This window comes from Myotis lucifugus, unplaced genomic scaffold (assembly GCF_000147115.1).
Source record: "Myotis lucifugus unplaced genomic scaffold, Myoluc2.0 scaffold_715, whole genome shotgun sequence".
NCBI classification, from domain to species: domain Eukaryota; kingdom Metazoa; phylum Chordata; class Mammalia; order Chiroptera; family Vespertilionidae; genus Myotis; species Myotis lucifugus.
Window position 1 is genome coordinate 135,254 of NW_005871763.1, and position 23,632 is coordinate 158,885.

At 40.0% G+C, this 23,632-nt stretch overlaps 1 protein-coding gene across 1 annotated transcript; it reads right to left on the bottom strand.

Annotated features, from left to right (window-relative positions):
* Window positions 1–609: 609 nt before the first annotated feature.
* ZNF287 (zinc finger protein 287) lies at window positions 610–22,009 on the bottom strand. Its single transcript, XM_006105679.3, has 7 exons — window positions 21,972–22,009; window positions 20,494–21,088; window positions 19,722–19,822; window positions 17,887–18,013; window positions 17,347–17,433; window positions 4,330–5,880; window positions 610–733 (listed from the first exon to the last, which is right to left on the bottom strand). Exons 2-7 carry the CDS (start codon window positions 20,894–20,896, stop codon window positions 696–698), a joined length of 2,307 nt encoding a protein of 768 aa, XP_006105741.2. The 5' UTR covers window positions 20,897–21,088; window positions 21,972–22,009; the 3' UTR covers window positions 610–695.
* Window positions 22,010–23,632: the final 1,623 nt, after the last annotated feature.

Genomic DNA, 23,632 nt, shown 5'->3' on the forward strand with positions numbered 1-23,632 from the left:
TGTTTTCTAGTACACATAACACTTCTATTCTCTACAATTTAGTTGTACAATGCTTAGTTGTTTGCTCCTAGTTTGTCCCAGTAGATAATTGTATCTCATTACATAATTAGGTATTAGACAAGTAGAGTTATATTTATGAAAACTAAGTCAAACCCCAGTAGTAATGAGCATGCCTATCACCCAGATCTTGATTTTTAAACAGATGTCTATTAAAAAGAGCCAGGAATTCCTGGAGAAATGGTCATATCTGGAGAAATGGTCATATCTGGGGCACTGAAAGTGCAAGGTGAACCTGAGATATCTTCTGTCAGAAGGCAATTAAGTGCCCAAAGATGGGAGAGGGAATGTCAAAGGACCGACATAAGAGCTACCTGAAGGATTCAAATTGGCCAAATTTGGGATAATTTGAGCATCAGAAAAAATGATCACAATTTATCATAATACATTGAATCATTTGTCATCACTGTCAACTCCTTAATATGACAATTTGTAATTAAAGGAAAAGAATTGAGCATGACCCTGCCTCAAGTATAGTCCAGCTGATGAAAGGTCACTCTTACAGAATGTCAGTCAATAAATGTAGAAATAAGAGAAATCACCACCATTTTACAAATCTTGATGAAATAACTGATTCAGGCAAGAATCATCATTATTGGATACCAAAACCACCAGGTGAAAGTTTGAGGCTACACAGGCTATCCATAATCTGCCAAGGTCTCAGTCCACAGATGAACTGCAACAGAAAAAGATACCTTTACATTGGGAAGATAAGGTGGTTACAATTGAGTGATCAAATTTTGCATCACTGATAGTGAGGCAACCAGATATTAATAAGACTTCTGATATAATATGACATACATCTGTGAAGTGTTAATGTTAAAAATGTTTAGTCTAAATACATCAAGCCTTGGCCCTAATTGCTAACTTACATAAACTAGAGCAACAAGATAAGCAAACCACAGATCTGTTGATTTGATAAACAATCTGGTTGTAAATAACAGTTAAATCCTGAATGTGAGATTCTACAACTGATCTGCTCCATTAAGAAAAAGTCCTGGAAAAAAATCAAAGTTGGGAGACTGTTTTAGATAGATGAAGCAAACATTACAATAAAATATAGTGTGTGAAATTTGACTGAACAGGAAAAATTTAAACATGGATTAAGCATTAGGTATTAGGAAATTACTATTCATTTCTTGAGATATGTAATAATATTGTGATTATGTAAAAAGAAAAAGACTGTCCTTATTTTTTGAGATGCATTCATAGAGGTGAAATGTCCTATCTTTGTTATTTTCAAATTGTTCAGAAAAATATGGCAAAATGTGAATTTTTAAATCTAAGTGGCAGATGTAATTTATTCTTTAACTTTCAGTATATTTGAACATCTTAATAACAAAAAGTTGTGGAAAATAAAAAACTGGTATTATATTTAGGCCAGACAATTGTAAAAGTGGGGAAAATACACAAAGATTTAGGAATCTCCACTATTATTATTCTATTATTTTATAAGGGCATCAATTGTTTCAGTGTATCAATGGAAGACCTTTATAAATGCATTATTTACGCAAGACACATAAAAGTAGGAAATACAAATTAATGCAAAGAAAGATCCTATGGACTATAATACTCCACACATTCATTCCAGGAGAAAAATGGTGTGTAAGGTATAAAGTGGCAGTATAAAAATTGCATATGAAGTACAATGGTTATTTTTAATCTAATCACTGGCATAAGCATAATTTGAGTATTATACAACCTGGAGATAATTTATAATTTGTGAAAGGCAATTCCATAACATCAGGGTAATGAATGACAGGCAAGAAAAAGCAACAACTTCTTGAAGAAAACACTCAAAAAGAAAGCCTTGAAGATGTCTTTCCTTCTGCACTTGTTTGTAGGATGTATATATAGTCATGTCCAAATGAAGCCACGTGGGTCAACACACGTTTAAATTGATATTTATGGTGCCAGAATTTATATCAGTTTTTCCTCATCTAGCTCAGAAAAACTTCCTGTGCAAATATGTCTCATACTTTCTTAGGACATATTAACAATCCCCATTATTAATATCTCGGGATTCTGTTTCTTCATTTTTAAGTAGTTCTTAATTAACCAATCAATGACCAGTATTTGTTAAATCTTTCATGTACGCACAAAAAATTCTACCAATTTCACTCCATCAGTTAAGTCTACCTTATTACTCATCTACTTATTTATTCAACTAACAGATATTGACCACCTGCTATATGCAAGGCACTGAAGAAACAAGAGCAAGATGAAATCTCAGCTTTCACAATATGGTCTTATATTCTGACAGTGGAATGCTGTGGATATTAAATGCAATAATATTTTTACCTATTGCTATTTGCATTTCTGCCAGTTTTCCTTTTATATTGTTTAGGGCTCTGACTCAGTTATTATTGTTTAATGATTACTGCATCGATGATAGCTTCTGCATCAATGCTTTTTTTTCAATGAATTTTCCCCCTGAATCTGAAGAGTATACTTATCTATATCTATATGAAGGAAAATGAATTCTAATTATTCCTTTAAAGTCAATAATTTCATTTTTACTTTCTTCTTACAAACAACAGGATGAATTTTGTTTTTTATTAATCAGTTTTTTTCCTAAGGTAAACCAAGTTAAGTAACAGTTTGTGTTAAGTTACCTATATGTTCACTTTCCTCACTGTTGTCTTCATCTTGATTTTTTTCCTTTTGGCATTAAACTCATATCCATTTCCATTACTGGTTTTTCCTCACATTATATTTTATTACTTCCTTGCGTTAGGATATGTGGTCAACTTTGGGAACCCATTTTAGGTTTCTTATGCTCATCCTATTACGTACTAGTTAAGCTCATGTTCTTACTTTAACCTTTCATCACTTTAGAAAGCTTTTGGTTGCTTCATTTAGCAGTGAATTGCAGCAAAGTACTGCAGGAAGCCCTGAAAGGATCCAATTTAAGAAGTTTGGGCCCTGCCGAAACCGGTTTGGCTCAGTGGATAGAGCGTCCACCTGCAGACTGAAAGGTCCCAGGTTCAATTCCGGTCAAGGGCATGTACCTGGGTTGCGGGCACATCCCCAGTGGGAGATGTGCAGGAGGCAGCTGATCGATGTCTCTCTCTCATCTATGTTTCTAACTCTCTATCTCTCTCCCTTCCTCTCTGTAAAAAATCAATAAAATATATTTAAAAAAAAAAAAAAAGGTTTGGGCCCTGAGCACAGTAGGCACTCAAAAAACATGTATTTCAAGGAAAGAAATGGACTTTCTAAAGTAAAACATCACAGAGTACCCTTAAGTTATAAAACTAGGAGGCAGGTGAAAAAAAATGGAACTATTCTTATTTTTTTTTTCTACAGGATGACAGATGTCAAAACTTAGTGAAACTACGGCTGTTTTAAAGATTATTTTAAGCTTGGGTGTTTAATTTTTGTCTGTTTAACTAAATTGAATTTGTACATGTCTAAGGGTTATATACACATTAGTTTCTCTATCCTATAATCTTTCACTAAGGTTCTCTTCCTTAATATTTAAGTATTTAAGGAAAGTATAATTAAACAGTGGTCACATAGAAATCTTTAAGATACTTTCAAATTTCTCCCCCAAACATGGCAGTTATGGCATAATAGGAAAAGGGAAGTAAAAAGGGGGAGAGGGACCTTTTACATATTTAAGGCTTCAAAGCTGGGAAGAACTAAAAGCCTACTAAACAGCTTTTCTATTATCCCAGGACTACTCTCTTCTGTGAAATCTCTGCTTGATGGAAGCTTTCACAAGTTACATTCACAAGGCCTCATTAAAAAGTACTTGAAATACAGTAAGAGTTGGTGAGTTACAGATTTTTGAATACTCTTACTTTTACAGGGTTTCTTTCTGGAATAAATCAAGTAAAAGTTAAGAAGTGAAGGAATGCCTAGCTGGTATGGCTCAGTGGTTGAGCATCAACCTATGAACCAGGTCATTGTTGGATTCCTGATGAGGGAACATGCCTGGGTTTTGCGCTGGATCCCCAGTAGAGGGCGTGCAGGAGGCACCTGATCGATGAAGTTTCTCTCTCATTGATGTTTCTATCTCTATCCCTCTCCCTCCTTCTCTCTCTAAAAAATTAATTAAAAAAGAAGTGAAGTTTTTTTCTCAAATTTCACATTAAATTTAAATAGATTATATCCACAGTACCAATTGATACTTCTGCTCAGTGGTATCTAACATATATTGCACTTCTTTTGAATGTGTTAACACAGAGAGAGAGTACAAAATGAAATTTAAATAATTAAGTTGTAACACCTAAAGTCTTCATATCCATTAATTACGATGTTTGGTACCTGTATGAACACGCTGATGCTGAATAAGGTTTGTACTCTGAGTGAAGGTTTTACCACATATACGGCATGCATAGGGCTTCTCTCCTGTGTGAATTCTCTGGTGTTGAATAAGGCATGTTCTCTGGCTAAAATCTTTATCACATTCATTACATTTATAAGGTCTTTCTCCAGTATGAGTTCTATGATGTTGATTAAGTGATGAGGAATAAATAAAAGCTTTCCCACATACATTACATTTATAGGGTTTCTCTCCAGTATGAATTCTTTGATGTTGAGTAAGGTTTGCACCCTGTCTATATGCTTTCCCACATATGTTGCATTTAAAGGGTTTTTCTCCATTATGAATCCTATGATGTTGAGTAAGGTGTACACTCTGGCTGAATGCTTTCCCACACACAGTGCATTTATATGGTTTCTCTCCAGTATGTGTTCTATGATGTTGAGTAAGGTTTGCACTCTGGCTGAAGGCTTTCCCACATATTTTACATATATAGGCTTTCTCTCCAGTGTGAGTAGTTTGATGTTGAATAAGAGTTGAGGAATGAGCAAAGGCTTTTCCACATTCATTACATTTATAACACTTCTCTCCAGAATGAATTCTTTGATGTCGAATAAGGTAAGTACTCTGACTAAATACTTTCCAACACTCATTGCATTTATACGGTTTCTTTCCAGTATGTATTTTTTGATGTTGAAGAAGGTGTGTACTCTGACTGAAAGTTTTCCCACATTCGTTGCATATATAAGGTTTTTCTCCAGTATGAACTCTCTGATGATTAATCAGTGATGAACTGTGGCTGAAGGTTTTACCGCACTCCAAGCATTTATATGGTTTCTCTCCAGTATGTGTCCTTTGATGTATAGTAAGGTGTGCACGCTGACTAAAGTCTTTCCCACAGTCATCACACTTATATGGTTTCTCTCCGGTATGAATTCTCTGATGTATAGTAAGGTGTGCTCGCTGGCTGAAGGCTTTACCACACTGGTGGCATTCATATGGTTTTTCTCCAGTATGCATTCTCTGATGTGCAATAAGGGATGAGAGGTGCCTAAACTCTTTCCCACATTCTTCACATTCATAAGATTTCTCTTTGGTATGGGTGCTTTGGTGTTTCACGTAGGATGGGTATTTCCTAAACTTTTTCCCACACACATTACATTTATAAGGCTTTTCTCCAGGATAAAATTTCCTGTGTACAATACCATATGAGATATGATTGAAGGTTGCCATGCTTTCGTCATATGTATATGTCTTATTATCTGAATGGGTATCAAACTGTATAATTAGGTTTGAATGTTTTTCAAAATGATTTCCATATATATCATAGTTACTAAGATACTCTCCTGTAGGATCATCTTCTTGTGAAAAAACTGACTTCAAACTGAAATTCCTTTCATTAGTGGGAATTTTCATGAAGGTATCTGGTGTTTGCCTCTCTAATCTGTCACCATAGTCATAAGGTTCTTCCATTTTGATGGTCTGGGTTCCATCTGTTGTGTACCCAGGAATATTTTTAACTGGATTACAATCTTGGGCTTCTGTTTCCCATCCTGAAATAAAAAGAATATAAAAAGGAAACTGTCAAAATAGAAGCAATATAATGAATGTGAATAAAATGCTTAAAAAACTATGGCTCGGACAACCTCATAACATGGTTCTTAAAGCTTGGGAAAGGAGAATAAAAGGGCAGAAAAACAGAAGACTAAACTGCAAATGGAGAGGTTCCTCACTATTCAACATGGGCACAGAGTAAATAAAATAGGTTAGGTCAGGTGACAGCTAAGAGAAGTGAATATAGTGGATAATACCATGTAGGATAACTTGGGATGGCTTTAATTGTGTAATTATTTATAACTAGAGGCCCAGTGCACAGGATTTGTGGGGTTGTGGCCTGCGGGGATCTGCCCGCTGTGGGAGTGACCCTCATCCTGGTCAGCTGAACGGCTGTGGACCCACTGGACCCGCCCTCTGAGCGGCTGTTCCCACTGCGCCTGCCTTGGCTGGCCTGGGAGCAGCTCCTGCGTGGTCAGTGCGTGTCATAGTGACAGGTCGTTCTGCTGTTCGGTCGATTTGCATATTAGGGTTTTATTTTATAGGATTATCTAATTTATATAATGGCTTCATAGAGTAAACATGCTATCATAACTCCTTCCAATCTACTCTGCATAATCCTACATATTATCAAAGCAATTTCATGGTGCTTTTCATACTTAAATATGTCTACTAACTCTCCTATAGCCTTAAACAACAGCTCTCAAAAGTACAGTTCCCAGCCCTGGCCGGGTAGCTCAGTTGGCTGGAGCATTGTCCCAATACTCCAGGGTTGTGGGTTTGATCCCTGATCAGGGTACATACAAGAGTTAATCAATGAATGCATGAATGGATCCCAAAGCAAACTGATGTCTGTCTCTCTCTAAAATCAGTAAGTAATTATAACAACAACAAAAAAACTTAAAAAAAAAAAGTACAGCTCCTAGGCTGGAGGCTAAGCATCACTATCACCTGGGAATACGTTAAATTATTGCACCCCACCCAGACATACTGAATGAGAGACTTTGGAAGTGAGGCTGAACCATCTGTTTTCTTAGCAGCCCACCAGGTTGTTTTGATGCACATGAAAGTTTGAGGACCAGTGGCATAAAGGATAGAAGTTAAAGAGAGAGAAAAAAGTTCAAAATACCCCCAACTTGGCATGTAGTCCCAAAATATTCAAACCTTTTCTATTCTACCACACTTCATATTCAGTTTAACTTAAAGTTCAAAGTTATTCACATAATCTTCTATAGATGCTATGCTAATTCTAGACTCTAAGCCTTCTCTTATGATACCTACTCCATCTATTAAAAAAGCTCGTTTTTCTCTCCTTCTTAGAGTCCCAAGTACAGATTAGGCTGACTCATAAAATTGTCTTCCCCTGGCCAGGTGGCTCAGTTGGTTGGAGCATCGTCCTGTACACCAAAAGCTTGTGGGTTTGATTCTGGTCAAGGCACATACCTAGGCTGCAGGTTTGATCTCAGATCAAGGTACACATGGGAGGCATCCAATCAATGTTTGTCTCTCTCTTTCTCTGCCTCTCTCTAAAAAACCAATAAAAACATCCTTGGGTGAAGATTAACAAAACCCACATATAAAATTGTCTTTTTTTGTAGGTCAATATGGCTGAATATTAGCAGTTTCATATGGCTCAACCTAATATAATGTGGGGCCATGACAAAACTTGGCCTTACATTTTTATTTCACAATTTTGTGTGTTACTTATATTTCCAACCTAGTTGTTAACTCTGGAACTAACTTATGCTTCTTTTACATTTCCTTCAAAAAATGGCCGAAGACTGGACATGGTGGCCACTCACCTGAATTGATAAAATAAGACAGTAACTTGTAAAAAGGTGGACCCAAATGAAAATGCGTGTGCGCGCATACACACACACACACACACACACACACACACACACACCCCAAACAAAAAACTCTGACCCCAAACCTGCCTGCAAAACAATCAAATATGTCTAGACATAGCTTGGAGATATTGTGGGTTTGGTTCCACACCACCGCAATAAAGCAAATATCACAATAAAGTGAGTCACATGAATTTTTTGGTTTCTCAGGCATATCAAAGTTATGTTTATATTATACTGTAGCCTATTAAGTGTGCAATATCTGATGTCTAAAAAATGTACCTACCTTAGTTAAAAAACACTTATTGTTAAAAAATGCTAAGCATAATCTGAGCCTTCAGAAAGTTGTAATCTTTTTGCTGGTGGAAGGTCTTAACTTCAATTTGTAAAATATTTAGTATCTGTGAAGTGCATAAAGTGAAGCACAAAAGTGAGGTATGCCTGTATTTGTTGATGTCTATTATGTTTCCATTATGATAGTTTAAAACAGATTTAAGTTACAGTACCTTTCTCCTTTGAGATCAGGTGGGAAACATAACTTACAAACAGTAAGAATTATTTAATGAAATAATTAAATATGGAATTTATAATGTAGCAAAAATAATACTGAATAGTTTAGAAACTTTCTAAGATGCAGATCAAAGTGTAATAACCACAAATATATTCATTCAATGGAATCAACCATCAATAAAGGAGTAGCTAGCACAGGGGATATGGAGTATTGATAACTGATAAAAGTAATTAGGTAAGTCTATGTACATTAATATAAAAAGGTGTAAAGGGCATATTATTAAGCAAAAAAAGAGGTAGGCATATAACAGTATGTAGAGCAAGAACCTACCTGTGTAAAGATATGTTACATATCTTATAAATAAATATACACATACATTTATACACATTATACACTATAGTGATAATCTAAGGGGAAAAGGTCTTAGTAATGGGTGAGAGGAGGGAGACATATCTCATTTGGCTTTCTTGTGCTGCTTGAATTTACAAACTATTTTTATTACTTTGATTTCAATTAAAAAATCAGAGTTGATACTAGAAAATGGTTAGGACTAAGGTTAAATAAAAAAAGCAGTATCATAACTAGCATGAAAACTCGTAGAGAAATAATACCAAAATGCTAATAATGAAATTATAGGTTTTCAAAAATATTTTCTAATATTTAATTGGCTATGCCTTTTACTGCTGTTTAGCACTAGAAATGTAGTTCTATTACTTTTATAGAAAAAAAATTTAAAACAACTTCCTCAAAACAGATTTGTTACTTTTCCCCCACCCCCAAAAGAAACAAAATGAGAATGTTAATGGACTGTGTAGGTAAACATGTGAGTGTGCATGTGTGCACACACACACAATACACAATGAGATAATACCAGAAGCTGAGTTTAACTTCTATGTAATCAGAATGCATCTATGATGACTATTTCATATACCTGAAAAGGAAATATTAAAGGTTATAATTAACAAGCTTAAAGTAACAAGTCTGAATGATGACCATGAAGGAATTGCTACTCTAAAGCAGCGGTTCTCAACCTGTGGGTTGCGACCCCTTTGGTGGTCGAACGACCCTTTCACAGGGGTCGCCTAAGACCATCCTGCATATCAGATATTTACACTACGATTCATAACAGTAGCAACATTACAGTTATGAAGTAGCAACGAAAATAATTTTATGGTTGTGGGTCACAATATGAGGAACTGTATTTAAAGGGCCAGAAGGTTGAGAACCACTGCTAAAGCACACATTTTTAAACCAATCAATTTATTGCAAGTTCAGAACTTGAGATAATTAAGCAGAGCTTAAAGATGTGTATATAACTAACCAGAATGAATTGATTTGAAGTAATAAATATCTATTGGTCAATAGGGCCAAACAATGGTACAGCTCTAATAGAAGAGATCAGTGTTGACTCAGGTAATCAAGGAAAGCTTTGGGGATGGAAGGAGGCATGATTTGAGTTGAACCTTAAAGAATGGCTAGGTCCTGTGTAAAAAAAAAACAAAAAAAAACTATACAAGTTCTGAGACAAGACTGGCTTTGAAGAACAATAAATACTACTACTCTATTTGTGAATTATCAAAGTTTCCCTTTCCTAAAATCCTAGAGGCCTGTTGCACGAAGAGATTCATGCAATAGGCCTTCCCTTCCCTTGGCTGCTGGCACCGGTTTGCCTCTGGCACCCGGGACCCAGGCCTTCGCTCTGGCCAGGCTCCAGCTGGAGCCAGCCCCGGGGCCGTCAGGCTTCACTCCGCCGCTTGGAGCCTACGTATGCAAATTAACCGCCATCTTTGTTGGGTTAATTTGCAGACTCTCCTGATTAGCTGGTTAGCATAGCGAAGGTACGGTCAATTTACATGTTTGTCTATTATTAGGTATGATGATTGATTAGATATCCTATCAAAGGTTCAACTTATTATATATCACTGAGATGGTAAGAAAACAAAATCTTCAGATGCCAAAAATCTAGTAAAGACAAGAAGATAGGAAATCAGCAAGAGCTTAAGTTGGCTGCTTGTGACAGATCCTCAATCCTGTTGATGACCCTTAAGATTCCACTTTGAGGGTGCAAGGGGCTCAGGGACCAGAAGAAAAAGCCTAGGGCCCAACCCTAAGCTTTAGGAGGGAAGGCTGACAGAGTCTATACTCTGTATTACACTCTATATAAGGACAGGCTAGAAAACAAGCAAAATCGAAAAAAACACCTCACCTCTACAAAATACAAAAAGGAATTTGCCTTTTTCAGTCTTGTTTTTTAGCAGGAAAAAACTACTCTCAAAATACATGACCATAAACTGCTCCCTTTTGTGGCTTTACCCTAATTTATGCTACCTGAATCATCTGAAAGACCATGCTGAGAAGTCAACTTAAAGTGCTTCCAGAGGGACAGTACCACTCAGAAGTCTATCCTGACTCTAGTTCAGGCTTATTTCTATTATGCCATGTATGTTTTCTCATTGTTTCGAGTGTGCTGAAATCATTCCCCAAAGGACTTAGTGTGCTACTGGCATATTTTATATCATTCTGCCAAGGCAAATAAAGCCATAAATTATGAGAAGAACAAGCTTTTCAATTAGTGTGACCCTTAAAATACCTAATGACCAGATTAAAAAAAAAATCAAATCAGATAAAGTTTAAAAAAGTGACTCAAGTCACTCTAAGGTAGTGTCACTATTGTTTAATTTACTGTAATGCTGTAGTGCAGCGTCAATATTGGTAGACACACTAGAAGTCAGTGTCTTAAAAAATTAGAAAATCAAAATGCAAACAGAATATAGAGTACTTCTTTAGTGTACAAAAGGAGATATGACTATATTTATGATTTCTGCAAAGAGAAACATCAAAAGGACAAATCAGAAACAACTGAACATGTTTAACTACAGGGAATGGATGGGAACAGGGCAGAAGAAATAAGAGTGTATATCTTTCTTTTTTCAAATTTTTAATTTTTTTCCCTTTTATTGACTTTATTGGGGTGACACTGGAGAGTGTATACCTTTCCACATAGTTTTGAGTTCTGAACCATGTTAATATTTTATATACTCAAAAATGTACAGTTTAAGAAAAAAATAAAAAAACAAGAAAATACTAAAACTGAGCACAAACAGAATCAAACAAACTTAGCTGTATACTAGTATCTTATGACTAGTGGCCAGGTGCATGAATTTGTGCACACTGAAAGCAAATTAATTAGAAGAAATATTTTAATATCGCTATTCGCCCTTTCTCTATAATACTAATAGAAGTGTCAACCAAATTCACGATCAACAATGACAGATGGAAGCACATGCGTGCGACTGGCACCAGTGAGAGCTTTATATGTATCGTGCATGCACGAGTCAACTTAGCCTTTTATAGATATAGAATAAACTTGCTTAATTAGACCTGCTTTCTGATTTAGCTAAACTTCTTTCCAGCCCAGTGAAGCACCCCCAACTTCTCTTTTAGGTAATTGTCAGCAACACAGCAGTAAATATCAACATGAAGCAGATTATCGTAGATCACGCAGGGAGAACAAAGGGTAAAATAATGTAACTGCAGCAGTGTTTGACTATATTCTGTGCAGTGAGAAAACCTGAAGTCATTTTTAAGGTCCACCATTTCTTACTTCTTTTCAGTCTGGTCAGTTTCTAAGCTTTCTAAATCTCCATTTTCCAGTTAATGAAAATACGATTCCACCAAGTCTCCTATCTACCTACTCCAGGACTTCTGTGAGGATCAAATGAGATGAGGCATGGGAAAACACTTCACAACCATTTGGTTAGTGTGAAATGTTTACACCTGGCTTTAAAGCAAGCCGTGTTCCTGGGCTGAAGAAACTACAAGGAGGCTAGTCGCTACGAAGAGGAAGCCAGGCGTTGCTATGTGATGTCATTACCTGGATGGACATTTAGCATATTAGCCTTTTATATATATAGATAGCTAGGAGGAAGAATTCAAGTAACTTTTCAGCCAAGTATTCTGTATAGCCTCAGTGGAATATATAAGGACAAAAAGGACTTTGAAGAAACTCTGAACCTAGATAGTTTGTTATTGTATGATATTGATATTCCCAAACCATTTTTGTGTTTATTATGATACAGCAAATGGGTAAATATACAGACATTGTTGGGAACCAGGTTATTCATTGTATGGGAAAGGAAATACACAATGGAATATGGAAAAATATAAAATGGAATTAGAGTTATCAGTATAAATTCATGAGTAAAAAAAAATCAAACAAACCCTGAAACTAGATACATAATACATACACATATCTACTGAACAGATTGAGAAGCAACAATACCCCATAGTAGTGAGTCCACATACTGCCCAAATCCTAGTTTCTAAGCACTATTTTCAGTTCCTTAGAGAAATTACAGGTCTGAGGTAGGCCCAAGGTGAGCATAAAGAATATCTTGTGCCAGAAAGCAAGGAAATGCTCAAAAAGTAACAGTGATATCTCAAAAGGACACTAGTTTGAAAGGCTGCCATTGAGGTGGTCCAAGATGGTGATGTTGGAAGATCCTGAACTCACCTTAACCAAACTATCATCAATAATGAGATAAAATTACATTATATGCCTTTTGAGGAAATGCAATGGGAAGTCCATACCTATAAAGTATTCTTGGCAAAATTATCTAATCAGAATCTAATCATGAGGGATAATCAAGCAAATGTGGGTTATTAAAAAACAAACAGCCGAAACCGGTTTGGCTCAGTGGATAGAGCGTCGGCCTGCGGACTGAAGGGTCCCGGGTTGGATTCCGGTCAAGGGCATGTACCTGGGTTGCGAGCACATCCCCAGTGGGAGATGTGCAGGAGGCAGCTGATCGATGTTTCTCTCTCATCGATGTTTCTAACTCTCTATCTCTCTCCCTTCCTCTCTGTAAAAAAATCAATAAAATATATTTAAAAAAAACCAAAACAAACAAAAACAAACAAACAAACAAACCTGGCCTGGATCCTTCAAAAAAAGTCAGCATCATGAAAGATTAAAGGAAAAGGAAGAAAGGAAGAAAAGGAAGAAAAGGAAGGAAGGAAGGGAGGGAGGGAGGGAGGGAAGGAAAGGAAGAAAAGGCTGGGGAACAGTTCTAGATTAAAAGGGACTAAGAGCTCGGGCAGTGTGGCTTTAACTAGGAGGTGACAGTTCAATTCCTGGTCAGGGCATGTGCCTGGGTTGTGGGCTTGATCCCCAGTAGAGGGCGTGCAAGAGGCAGCCAATCTCGATGATTCACTCATCATTGATGCTTTTCTCTCCCTCTCCCTCTCTCTGACATCAATAAAAAACATATTAAAAAAAAAAAGAAATAAGATAAAATAAGAGGGACTAAAACATTGATAACTAAGTGGAACATGTGATTCCTGACTAGATCCTGAACTGGGGAGAAAATCATCTATAAATGATATTTTGGGACAGCTAGAGAAATCTAAGCATTTGACTATCAATTAGATAACATTATTATTTAAATATTAAACATTTGGAGACAATGGTGTTGTACTTATGTAGAATGTCCATGTTCTTAGAAGATATATATTGAAACATTTAGGGGTGAGATGATATGATACTTGCAACTAACTTTCAAATGGTTCAGTGTAAAAGCAAAGTATGTGTGTGTACATGTAAAGAGATAAGGCAGCCCTGGCCAGTGTGCTCCATGGTTAGAGCATCGGCTCACACATGAAAAGGTCGCAGGTTCCATTCCCAGTCAAGGGCATATATATGGGTAGCAGGTTCATCCCCAGCCCAGTCAGGGAGTGTGCGGGAGGCAAACAATCAATGTGTCTCTCTCACATCGATGTTCTCTCTCTCTCTCCACTCCCCTCCCTTCTACTCTCTCTAAAAATCAATGGAAAAACTATAAGGCAGCCTGGCTGGTGTTGCTCAGTGGTTGAGTGTCGACCCATGAACCAGGAGGTTACAGTTTCGATTCTCAGTCAGAACACATGTCCACGTTGCAGGTTCAATCCCTGGGGAGGCGGGGAAGGATGCCAGAGGCAGCCAATTGATGATTCTCTCTCATCATTGAAGTTTCTAACTTTCTCTCTCCCTTCAGCTCTCTGAAATCAATAAAAAATAAGGCAAAAGTGGCTGAATGATGATAAATGGTGATTCCAGATAAAAAATATATAGGTGTTCAATGTACTATTCCTACAACTTCACTGGTTTGAAATCTTTCAAAATAAAGGAAGGAAGAAAGGAATGGGAACCACCAAAAAGTCCATCAACAGGGAACAGTTTCAATAAAATATAAAAGACACAATAAAATTGGATGCAGGTATTTAAGCTCTTTACATACCCATTTGGAACACTTATCAAGCTATGCTTTTAAATAATAAAAGCAAAGTACATTACTACGTGTAAAGTATGTTACCATTTATATTAGAAAATGGAGAAAAATATTTTCACACTGACTTTATATGCAAACAAAACAAAACAAAATATGCCTTAAAGAATAAACTAAAAACTAGTAACAGTGGTTGTGTGTTAGGGAGATGTAGGAACTAGGTGAACTGGGTGAATGTGGTACAAGTGCGAGACTTTTGTTTGGCTTTGTATAAAATTTTAAAATGGCCCTGGCTGGGTAGTTCAGTTGGTTAGAGCATCATCCCAATATGCCAAGGCTGTGGGTTCGATCCTTGTTCAGGGCACATACAAGAATCAACCGATGAATGCATGAATAAGTGGAACAACAAATCAATGTTTCTCTGTCTCTTCCTCTCTCTCTAAAAATCAATAAAATACTTTAAATTAAAAATATATTTTATATATTAAAAACATGATCTTGTGAATAAATTGTCTTCTTAAATACTTAGAAAATAAAAAATAGATGCTGAACCAAGATGGCGGCATAGGTTAACGCTGGAGTTTGCTGCCTCGAACAACCACTTCAAAAATACAACTAAAAGATGGAACGGACATCATCCAGAACCACAGGAAGGCTGGCTGAGTGGAAGTTCTACAACTAGGAGGAAAAAGAAAAGCATACCGAGACTCAGAGGAGGCGCAGTGCTGAAGTAAAATACTAAGGTGCGGAGTGCATGCGGAGCGGGCTGGCGGCTGAGGGCGCGGTTGTCTGTTTCAATCGGGAGGGAGTCTCAGACTCTGAGCTCCAGATCCGGGCAAGTCTCTAGGGACCCAGACTCAAACGGGACTGTCTGGCTTCGGTCGGAACTCGAAGGCAGCTTTCTCTCCGAGGTTTGCAGCGGTTGCTGGGACTCTGAGAGGCAGAGCCCCTGGGGACGGGACTGAGAGCAGCCATAACTGCTCGCTCCGCCTGTCCTGTTGATCCCCTGCGACCCGACCCGCCCAAGCCCTGCACAGAGGCATTTGCGGAATAGCCTTAGGCAAAGGCTAGATTAGCACCGCCCTAGAGATCCAGCACAGAAGTTCTCCCACTGCAGACACAGCTGATTCTCATAGCCAGTTGGCCTGGAGGTCAAATCACCCCCAGTATTACTGACAACAATCAAGGCTTAACTAGAACAAGACTGCGCACAAAGACCACAAGGGGGTGCACCAAGAAAGCATAAAAAATGCGGAGACAAAGAAACATGACTGAAATGGAGGATATAGAGCTCAAAACCGCACTTTTAAGGTCTTTCAATAATTTTCTAGAAACTGCCAATAAACTTAATGAGATCTACAAGAAATCTAATGAGACCCTCGATGTTGTGATAAAGAACCAACTAGAAATTAAGCATACACTGACTGAAATAAAGAATATTATACAGACACCCAACAGCAGACCAGAGGAGCGCAAGAATCAAGTCAAAGATTTGAAATTCGAAGAAGCAAAAAACACCCAACCGGAAAAGCAAAATGAAAAAAGAATCCGAAAATACGAAGATAGTGTAAGGAGCCTCTGGGACAGCTTCAAGCGTACAAACATCAGAATTATAGGGGTGCCAGAAGATGAGAGACAGCAAGATATTGAAAACCTGTTTGAAGAAATAATGACAGAAAACTTCCCCTACCTGGTGAAAGAAATAGACTTACAGGTCCAGGGAGCGCAGAGAACCCCAAACAAAAGGAATCCAAAGAGGACCACTCCAAGACACATCATCATTAAAATGCCGAGAGCAAAAGACAAAGAGAGAATCTTAAAAGCAGCAAGAGAAAGAAACTCAGTTACCTACAAGGGAATACCCATACGACTGTCAGCTGATTTCTCAACAGAAACTTTGCACGCCAGAAGGGAGTGGCAAGAAATATTCAAAGTGATGAATAGCAAGAACCTACAACCAAGATTACTTTATCCAGCAAAGCTATCATTCAGAATTGAAGGTCAGATAAAGAGCTTCACAGATAAGAAAAAGCTGAAGGAATTCATCACCACCAAACCAGTATTATATGAAATGCTGAAAGTTATCCTTTAAGAAGAGGAAGAAGAAGAAAAAGGTAAAGATACAAATTATGAACAACAAATATGCATCTATCAACAAGTGAATCTAAGAATCAAGTGAATAAATAATCTGATGTACAGAATGAACTGGTGATTATAATAGAATCAGGGGCATAGAAAGGGAATGGACTGACTATTCTTGGGGGGAAAAGGGGTGTGGGAGATGCGGGAAGAGACTGGACAAAAATCATGCACCTATGGATGAGGACAGTGGGTGGAGAGTGAGGGCGGAGGGTGGGGTGGGAACTGGGAGGAGGGGAGTTATGGGGGGAAAAAAGAGGAACAAATGTAATAATCTGAACAATAAAGATTTAATTAAAAAAAATAAAAAAAAAATAAAGGAATGAGTTAGGAAAGTAGAGGCAGGGGGCTACAAAGTTTTGTCAGTAAATAAAATAAAAGAAACTCAAATAGAAGGTTTGAAACTTAAGATTTCAGAAGACATTCATGCATGCTTAAGTGAGAGGGAGGGAATGATGGCACAATGAAAGCCTCAGACAAAGGCTAGGGGACGGGACTCGGGGTCATGGGGAAGGATCCATGAGACATAAGGGGATATATGATGTCTGGAAAATCTCTTCCTGAAGATGGTCTCTGCAAGAAAGTGTTCTTGAGACTGGATGTCTTTGTGGAACGTGACGTGGCCATATTTAAAAATCTCTCTCACCACAATCAGGGTACTATAGACCAAGTGCAGAGATTCTCATCCACCACTGATTCTCTCACCTGGAGTAGGGCCTTCTAAGATTTCCTTCATCACCATCCATGGTTCTTCCAATATAGGAATCACAGTTGGTCTATACACTGTAAGTCCTGTTCAAGGGGAATATAATGAGTTTTATCCTGGGTATAAACATTTGTTCAAATTTTATTACCTGATTTCTTCTCCAAGTGGATAGTCCCCTACAGGAAAACAACAGTTCGTGGATGTGACCTAATAAATTAGGTCCTTGTCCTTTTCAGAGCTGGCCCCTGAAGGATATGTGCGTAGAGATCATGGGGGAAGTAGGGAGTGAGCAAGGCACAGTATTGGGTGGCAGCCCCGTGACAATGCCCATCAGTTTTCAATGATCTTCTCTCAGAAACCTTTCCCTTGGGATAAGGGACTAACATAGCCTCTTCTGTGCCCAAATGGGATGAGCACAACTGATCTCTAGGCCTCCATTCTTAGCAAAGTACTTTACAGGTCCAACCCGTTTTTAATAATGGAGGGAAAAGATACTCTGGTGGCTATGCAGGGGAGGGGTGGGTGTAGATGATGCTTACCTAGAGAAACCATGTTCCAATAGTTCTGTAATGTGACAGTCTTGTACAATTCCTTCTGTACAGGACGCATTAGCTCCCAGTCCTCCTGGGTGATATCCACAGCCACATCTCTGAATGTCATTGATTCCTAAAACATCAAATACAATTTAACTTGGTCCAGGAACTAGTAGGAAAGTGATAGTGATAATACCAGGTAGGTGTGTGGTGAGAGAATCATAGAATCTTGAGTTTTAGTAGGGCCATAAAAGTTTTCTAGTCAAAACTTTCACCCAATATATGGATGAGCATACCTGAATGGCTTTAAGGGGAGTTTGAAAATAGAGTGGAATTATTGTTTTCAGTTGCCACTAGTGCATACATTGGTAGCTCCACCTTAAAGAAGAGTTTTAAACATCGATGACACAGAATTGAATGGTTTTGCTCTTCAAGCTCTGCCTTAAGAGTAAGTTCAATGTGTTAATTTGAAACTTTGATATTCTGTGTGCTCCATGATGAGATGCAGAGCCCTTCCTTTCTTCACCGCACTGTTTAACTGCTGTACTTTTAGATACATTTCACATCTCTCTTTGGTTTTCTTCCTTTATTAAAAATAATTCTTTTTTTAAAAATATATTTTTTATTTTTTACAGAGAGGAAGGGAGAGGGATAGAGAGTTAGAAACATCGATGAGAGAGAAACATCGATCAGCTGCCTCCTGCACACTCCCTACTGGGTATGTGCCCACAACCAAGGTACATGCCCTTGACCGGAATTGAACCTGGGACCTTTGAGTCCACAGGCTGACGCTCTATCCACTGAGTGAAACCGGTTAGGGCAAAAAAATTCTTGAGTACGCTTACATGGTTTTCAAATAAACTAAGTTTCTTTAAAACTTATATTGGGATTTTGAAATCACATTAAGTTTATAAGTTAGGGAGAATTGACTTTTTTTTTTTTTTTTTTACAATATTCACGGCTTCTTTCACATCCTATAGAATGATACAGAACATGAAGGTATTGCAAAATGTATACTCTGCTGAGTTCTACCTATTTTAAATTTGAAGGGGGGGGAATATTGTGAATGAAATATTTTATTTCATTTTATCATCTATCTGATTTTTATGTATAAAATGATTAATTTGTCACTTTATTCAAATTTTATTATTGTTTCTACCAGTTTTTCCCTTGATTTTCTTAGATTTTTCAGGTAAACATTCATATTATCTATAAATAATTTTATAATGGTTACCAATTTCAGACCATCTGTTTTTACAGTAAATCTTTCTCTTAAAATGGCCTGAGTTGCTCTTCCTAAAAATAAAATAGACTAATGATCAAAAGTAACTCCATATAATACACTGCCTTTAATCACTTGTTCATGAGGAAAAATAATATTAGTAACTATTGTTTACCCTACTGTGCTCTTATTGATTACTTACTACAATACAGGGTAACAAGTCTCATAATATTTAATCCTTATAGAGGAATATTCTATTAGAGTCGAATAACTCAGTATTAGAGTCGAATAACTCAGGCTGGGTGGTTAAGTATCTTTCACCAAATTACAGGTTCAACGGTAGAACCAGGAACCAAACCTAGATCCATTTGGCTGTGCAGGTCAATCCCTTAACCTCAGTGCCATATCACTGCCTTAAAGTACATAAGTGAGCCAAGGCATTCCCATTTCCTACACAGGGCATTCATCCACCTTAATAGGCCAACGTGACTGAAAGAGAAAAACTGAGGCTTAGTTCTTGATAGGATTTTTGGGGTCACAGAAGTTAGAAGGACAGGACAGAAAATGTCATCACACACTATGAAGACTTTTTAAAATTACGGAAGACACTAAAACTCACTTTGGTCACCAAGTCATTTAGCCACCCAGCCTGGAAGGCATGTCTTCCTTTGGGATCTTCCTCTGGGATCTCTTGGGAAAAGGCAGAGTTCGGAGGAGCAGCTAGGGAAGAGAAAGAGACCATGCTGGAGATCAGTCCTATTTGAATTGCCAAATAGATGCCTGTATTTTTTTCTTTCTCTCTCTCTATTTTTTTTTATAGATGCCTATATTTCCTTAAAGTGAGAAGTCAGAAGGAAACCAAACACAGGACCCCTACTTAAAAAAATCAGCAGGAAGAAGCAAGGACTTGTCCTAAGACATCAGTGCAGGCTTTAAGAACAAGTCTGCTCTGGCACTCTTAAGTATATATACCAAATTCACCATTTTCTACTAAATCCTCTGGGATGTCAATTTTGTGAGTTGTATCTTCACTTAATAAACACATGTTATCCGAACCCTTTTCTATCTATTTGGAAGTGTTACTGTAAAACCCAGTTCACAAAGCAAATGATTTATTGGCAGAATGGTTCAAACCTCTGCAGGTAAACTTCCCGAGGGCTCACAAGGGGGAAATCTGGTTGTGTCTGATCACTGTTTTATGACACATCTCCTCTGGGTTTAGAGAATGTGTCTGTGGTTCTAAGAAATCTGAAGGGGAATAGCATGCAGGATGAGGATCATGTTAAAGCCTGTTCTCACTGACCTTCCTTCTCCCCATTTCTTTAACAGGCTGCTCTTGTTGTCTTCTCTAACCACCCAGACTCCTCCCCTCTATGCTCTATAATTCTCACCTTCATCTTCTAGAATCTGAGTCAAATCCTCCACCAGAGTCACTACTTCCTCGCTGCTCTCCGGGTACTGGGACTTCACCCAAGTCCTAACCTCCCCAGGCAGGATGGTCAGGAATTGCTCCAGCACCAGCAGGTCCAGGATTTGTTCCTTTGAGTGAATCTCAGGTCTCAGCCACTTCAGGCAGAGCTCTCGGAGTTGATTCAACGCTTTTCGAGGACCAGCCAAGTCTGGGTATGGAAAATTCCTAAAATTCTGTCGACAGGTCTCAGTGTCACGCAGAAGTCTTGAAGCAAGGGTTTCCTTTTCTGCTTTGTTGGGTCCACTCTGAGCCTTGTCTGGCTTCCACATTAGAAAGACTTGGGAGCGTGAAGAACTGGTCATCCTCTTGCTTGGGGCTGCCATTGCAGGACAGTCAATCTGGCAATATCCTTTATTTCTCTAGTGGTGAGCCAACTGCTTGAAGTCTCATGCTAGAGCCGCAAGGACATTATGTGTAGGGCTGCTGCAGCCAGGGGCACAACAGAGTCAAGGTAGAGTTATCAGCCTTAGTTACAAATTCTGAGCCTACTACTTTGCAGGGATGGTTAAGACACCCTAAAACACAAGAACAGACCACAAGTTCAAGAATTCAGGGTGCTCTCTCCTATACACACACACAAACAGAAACAGACTATCCAGTGTGCACAGAAAGTAACATACCGACTTCACCCTGGCCAGTGCGCTCAGTGGTTGGAGCGCACCGAAGGGTCAGGGGTTCGATTCCGGTCAAAGGCATGTACCTGGGTTACAGGTTTGATCCCATGCCTGTTTGGCACGTGTGGGAGGCAACCAATCAATGTGTCTCCCTCACGTCGATGTTTCTCTCTCTCTCCCCACCCTCCCTTCCATTCTCTAAAGATCAATGAAACAATTATCCTCTGGTGAGGACTAATAGCAACAAAAACACAGAAAAACCACACCACAACCCCCCCCCCCCCCAAACCATACAGACTTTACCTTGGTCTCCTTCCTTCCTATCTTTAGATTTGTAAACAAGGGCGAGCCATTCACCTGCTTTGCATATTAATTTCGGCCTATTCTAGCTTTTCATGGACGGCGGGGGACACCAGCCGCTTGGACTGGGTAAAAGAAGAAGCTGGTGTGATATGAAGCCCTTACGTGCTTCTAAAGGAGACAATTCCTTCCGAACACACCTGGAGCCAGGATGCCGAAGAAACCCCCGCAGGCCTGGCCCGGAGAAGAACCCTAACACCTGTCGGCCCACAGTCTCCAGCTCCGAGCCCTCCGCAACCGCAACCGTCACCAAGGCCGACTGTCTACAAGGTCCCGCACCGCAGAGGTGCTGACGTTGCCGGCCCCGCCGCCCCTTCCCAGCAGGTCTCCGAGCTCCTCTCCGGCCCGAGGACACCCCATAGAGCATTTACCGCGTGTTCACCTCCCCGCAGGCCGCCAGCACGGGCGTCCGGGACATCATTACCTGCGGCCGGGACGGAGAGGCCGGAGGCCCCCGCAACAATGGCGGCCGGTGCAGGCCCTGGCGGCGGGCTCGGTCCCGCGCCGCAGAGGGGCCTCTGGCTCCGCCGCTGCCCTCCCCGGGGAGCACGGGCGTCTCGGCCTGGAACGCGCGTCCCACCCCAGTCCTGAGAGGCCCGGCAGGGAACCCGCGGCGCCTCCGGTCCGCCGAGACCTCGCCTGGGCGCCACTGCGCATGTGCGCGAGGCCGACGCTGCGCGTCCGCGGAGCCAATCGGAAGCCACGCCCGGCTCGCCTCTCTTGGCGGACTGGTCGCCATGGCAACCTCCTCCGGCCCAGCCCCGCGGCTTGCTGGTTGGCTGTCAACTTGGTGAAGGGGCCCTTCCTCCGAGTTGTTCTGGTCGGAGGCAGGTCTGCGGGGCGACTTGGAGGTGCGGGAGCGCCCAGCATGTTGCGGGGCGAGAAGCGCGCGGGCGGGAGGGTTGGAGCCCCGCTAATTAACCTGAGTAAACCTGGTGCCACAGTTCCCAGAAGGATGGGGAGAGGAGATGGGTCTAAAGGTGAAAAGCCCAAGTGCTGGCTGGGGCTTTGCTGTAAGCAGACATTCACTGTTAAAGGTCCCGAGTCCCTCCTCAGGAATCCGATTCCGAGACTCTCAGGTTGGAAAAAAAGAACAACATCCGAAAGCATGCTGTTTACAAGAGACTCAAAACATACACCAAATGCTTGAAAAGAAACGGATAGAAAAGCATAGTCCGGGTATTCCTGTTATCTAATGCTGTGCCCGCAAACCACTGCCCACTGGGTGGTTTTAAAGGGCAAGCAGCCGAACCGGTTTGGCTCAGTGGATAGAGCGTCGGCCTGCGGACTGAGGGGTCCCAGGTTCGATTCCGGTCAAGGGCATGGCCCTTGGTTGCGGGCACATCCCCAGTGGGGAATGTACAGGAGGCAGCTGATCGATTTTTCTCTCTCATCGATGTTTCTAACTATCTATTCCTCTCCCTTCTTCTCTGTAAAAAATCAATAATAATAAAAAAAGGGCAAGCATTACCGCACAGACGGACTCTGTGACTCCGGAATCGGGTGGGGGAACCCTGCGCGTGGCTCCCCTTCGCTGCACCGTCTGGAGCCCGAGTGGCGGTGATTGGACGGCGGTGAGGGTCCACTTCCAAGAAGGCTTCTTGACTCACATGTCTTGTGCTGGGCTGAGGCGGCCCAAGGATGAACTCAGCTTGGATTTGGCCTACTGTGGCCTTCCCAGCACGAAGTGCGAGGGTGGTTGGGCTTTTTACATGGTGTTCCCGGGCTTCAGGAGCAGTCCTCCAGTGAACAAGAGAGAGGCTCCCTTGGAAGCCTCATAGCATCACTTCCATCATCCTCTCAGCCAAACCAGTTACAAGTCGATGTAGAATCAAGCAGAGGTAGATGTGGACCCCAACTCTCGATGGGAGGAGTGTCAGAGAGTCCTCAAGTTACCACACCAGGCAAATGTGTCGACTCTGCTAGGCTACAATCTCCCACTATTCAACCAAATACTAATCGGACAGTCAGCTTGCTGGCGACGAGGGCACTGTCACCTGAGATTGGTGCAGTACTGACTGTGCATGTTAGGCTGTAGTAGCATAATTATTAAATCTGTCACTGGTGTAGAACTGGGATGGGATA

Bases quoted from the DNA above. Each gene is read 5' to 3' on its own strand.
- ZNF287 (XM_006105679.3), bottom strand. From the start codon at position 20,896: ATGGCAGCCCCAAGCAAGAGGATGACCAGTTCTTCACGCTCCCAAGTC. The intron at 19,823-20,493 runs GTGAGAATTATA...TCTCTTCCCTAG, and splicing joins TCAGATTCTAGAAGATGAAG to CTGCTCCTCCGAACTCTGCC. The intron at 17,434-17,886 runs GTAAGCATCATC...CCCCTTGAACAG, and splicing joins TTGGAACATGGTTTCTCTAG to GACTTACAGTGTATAGACCA.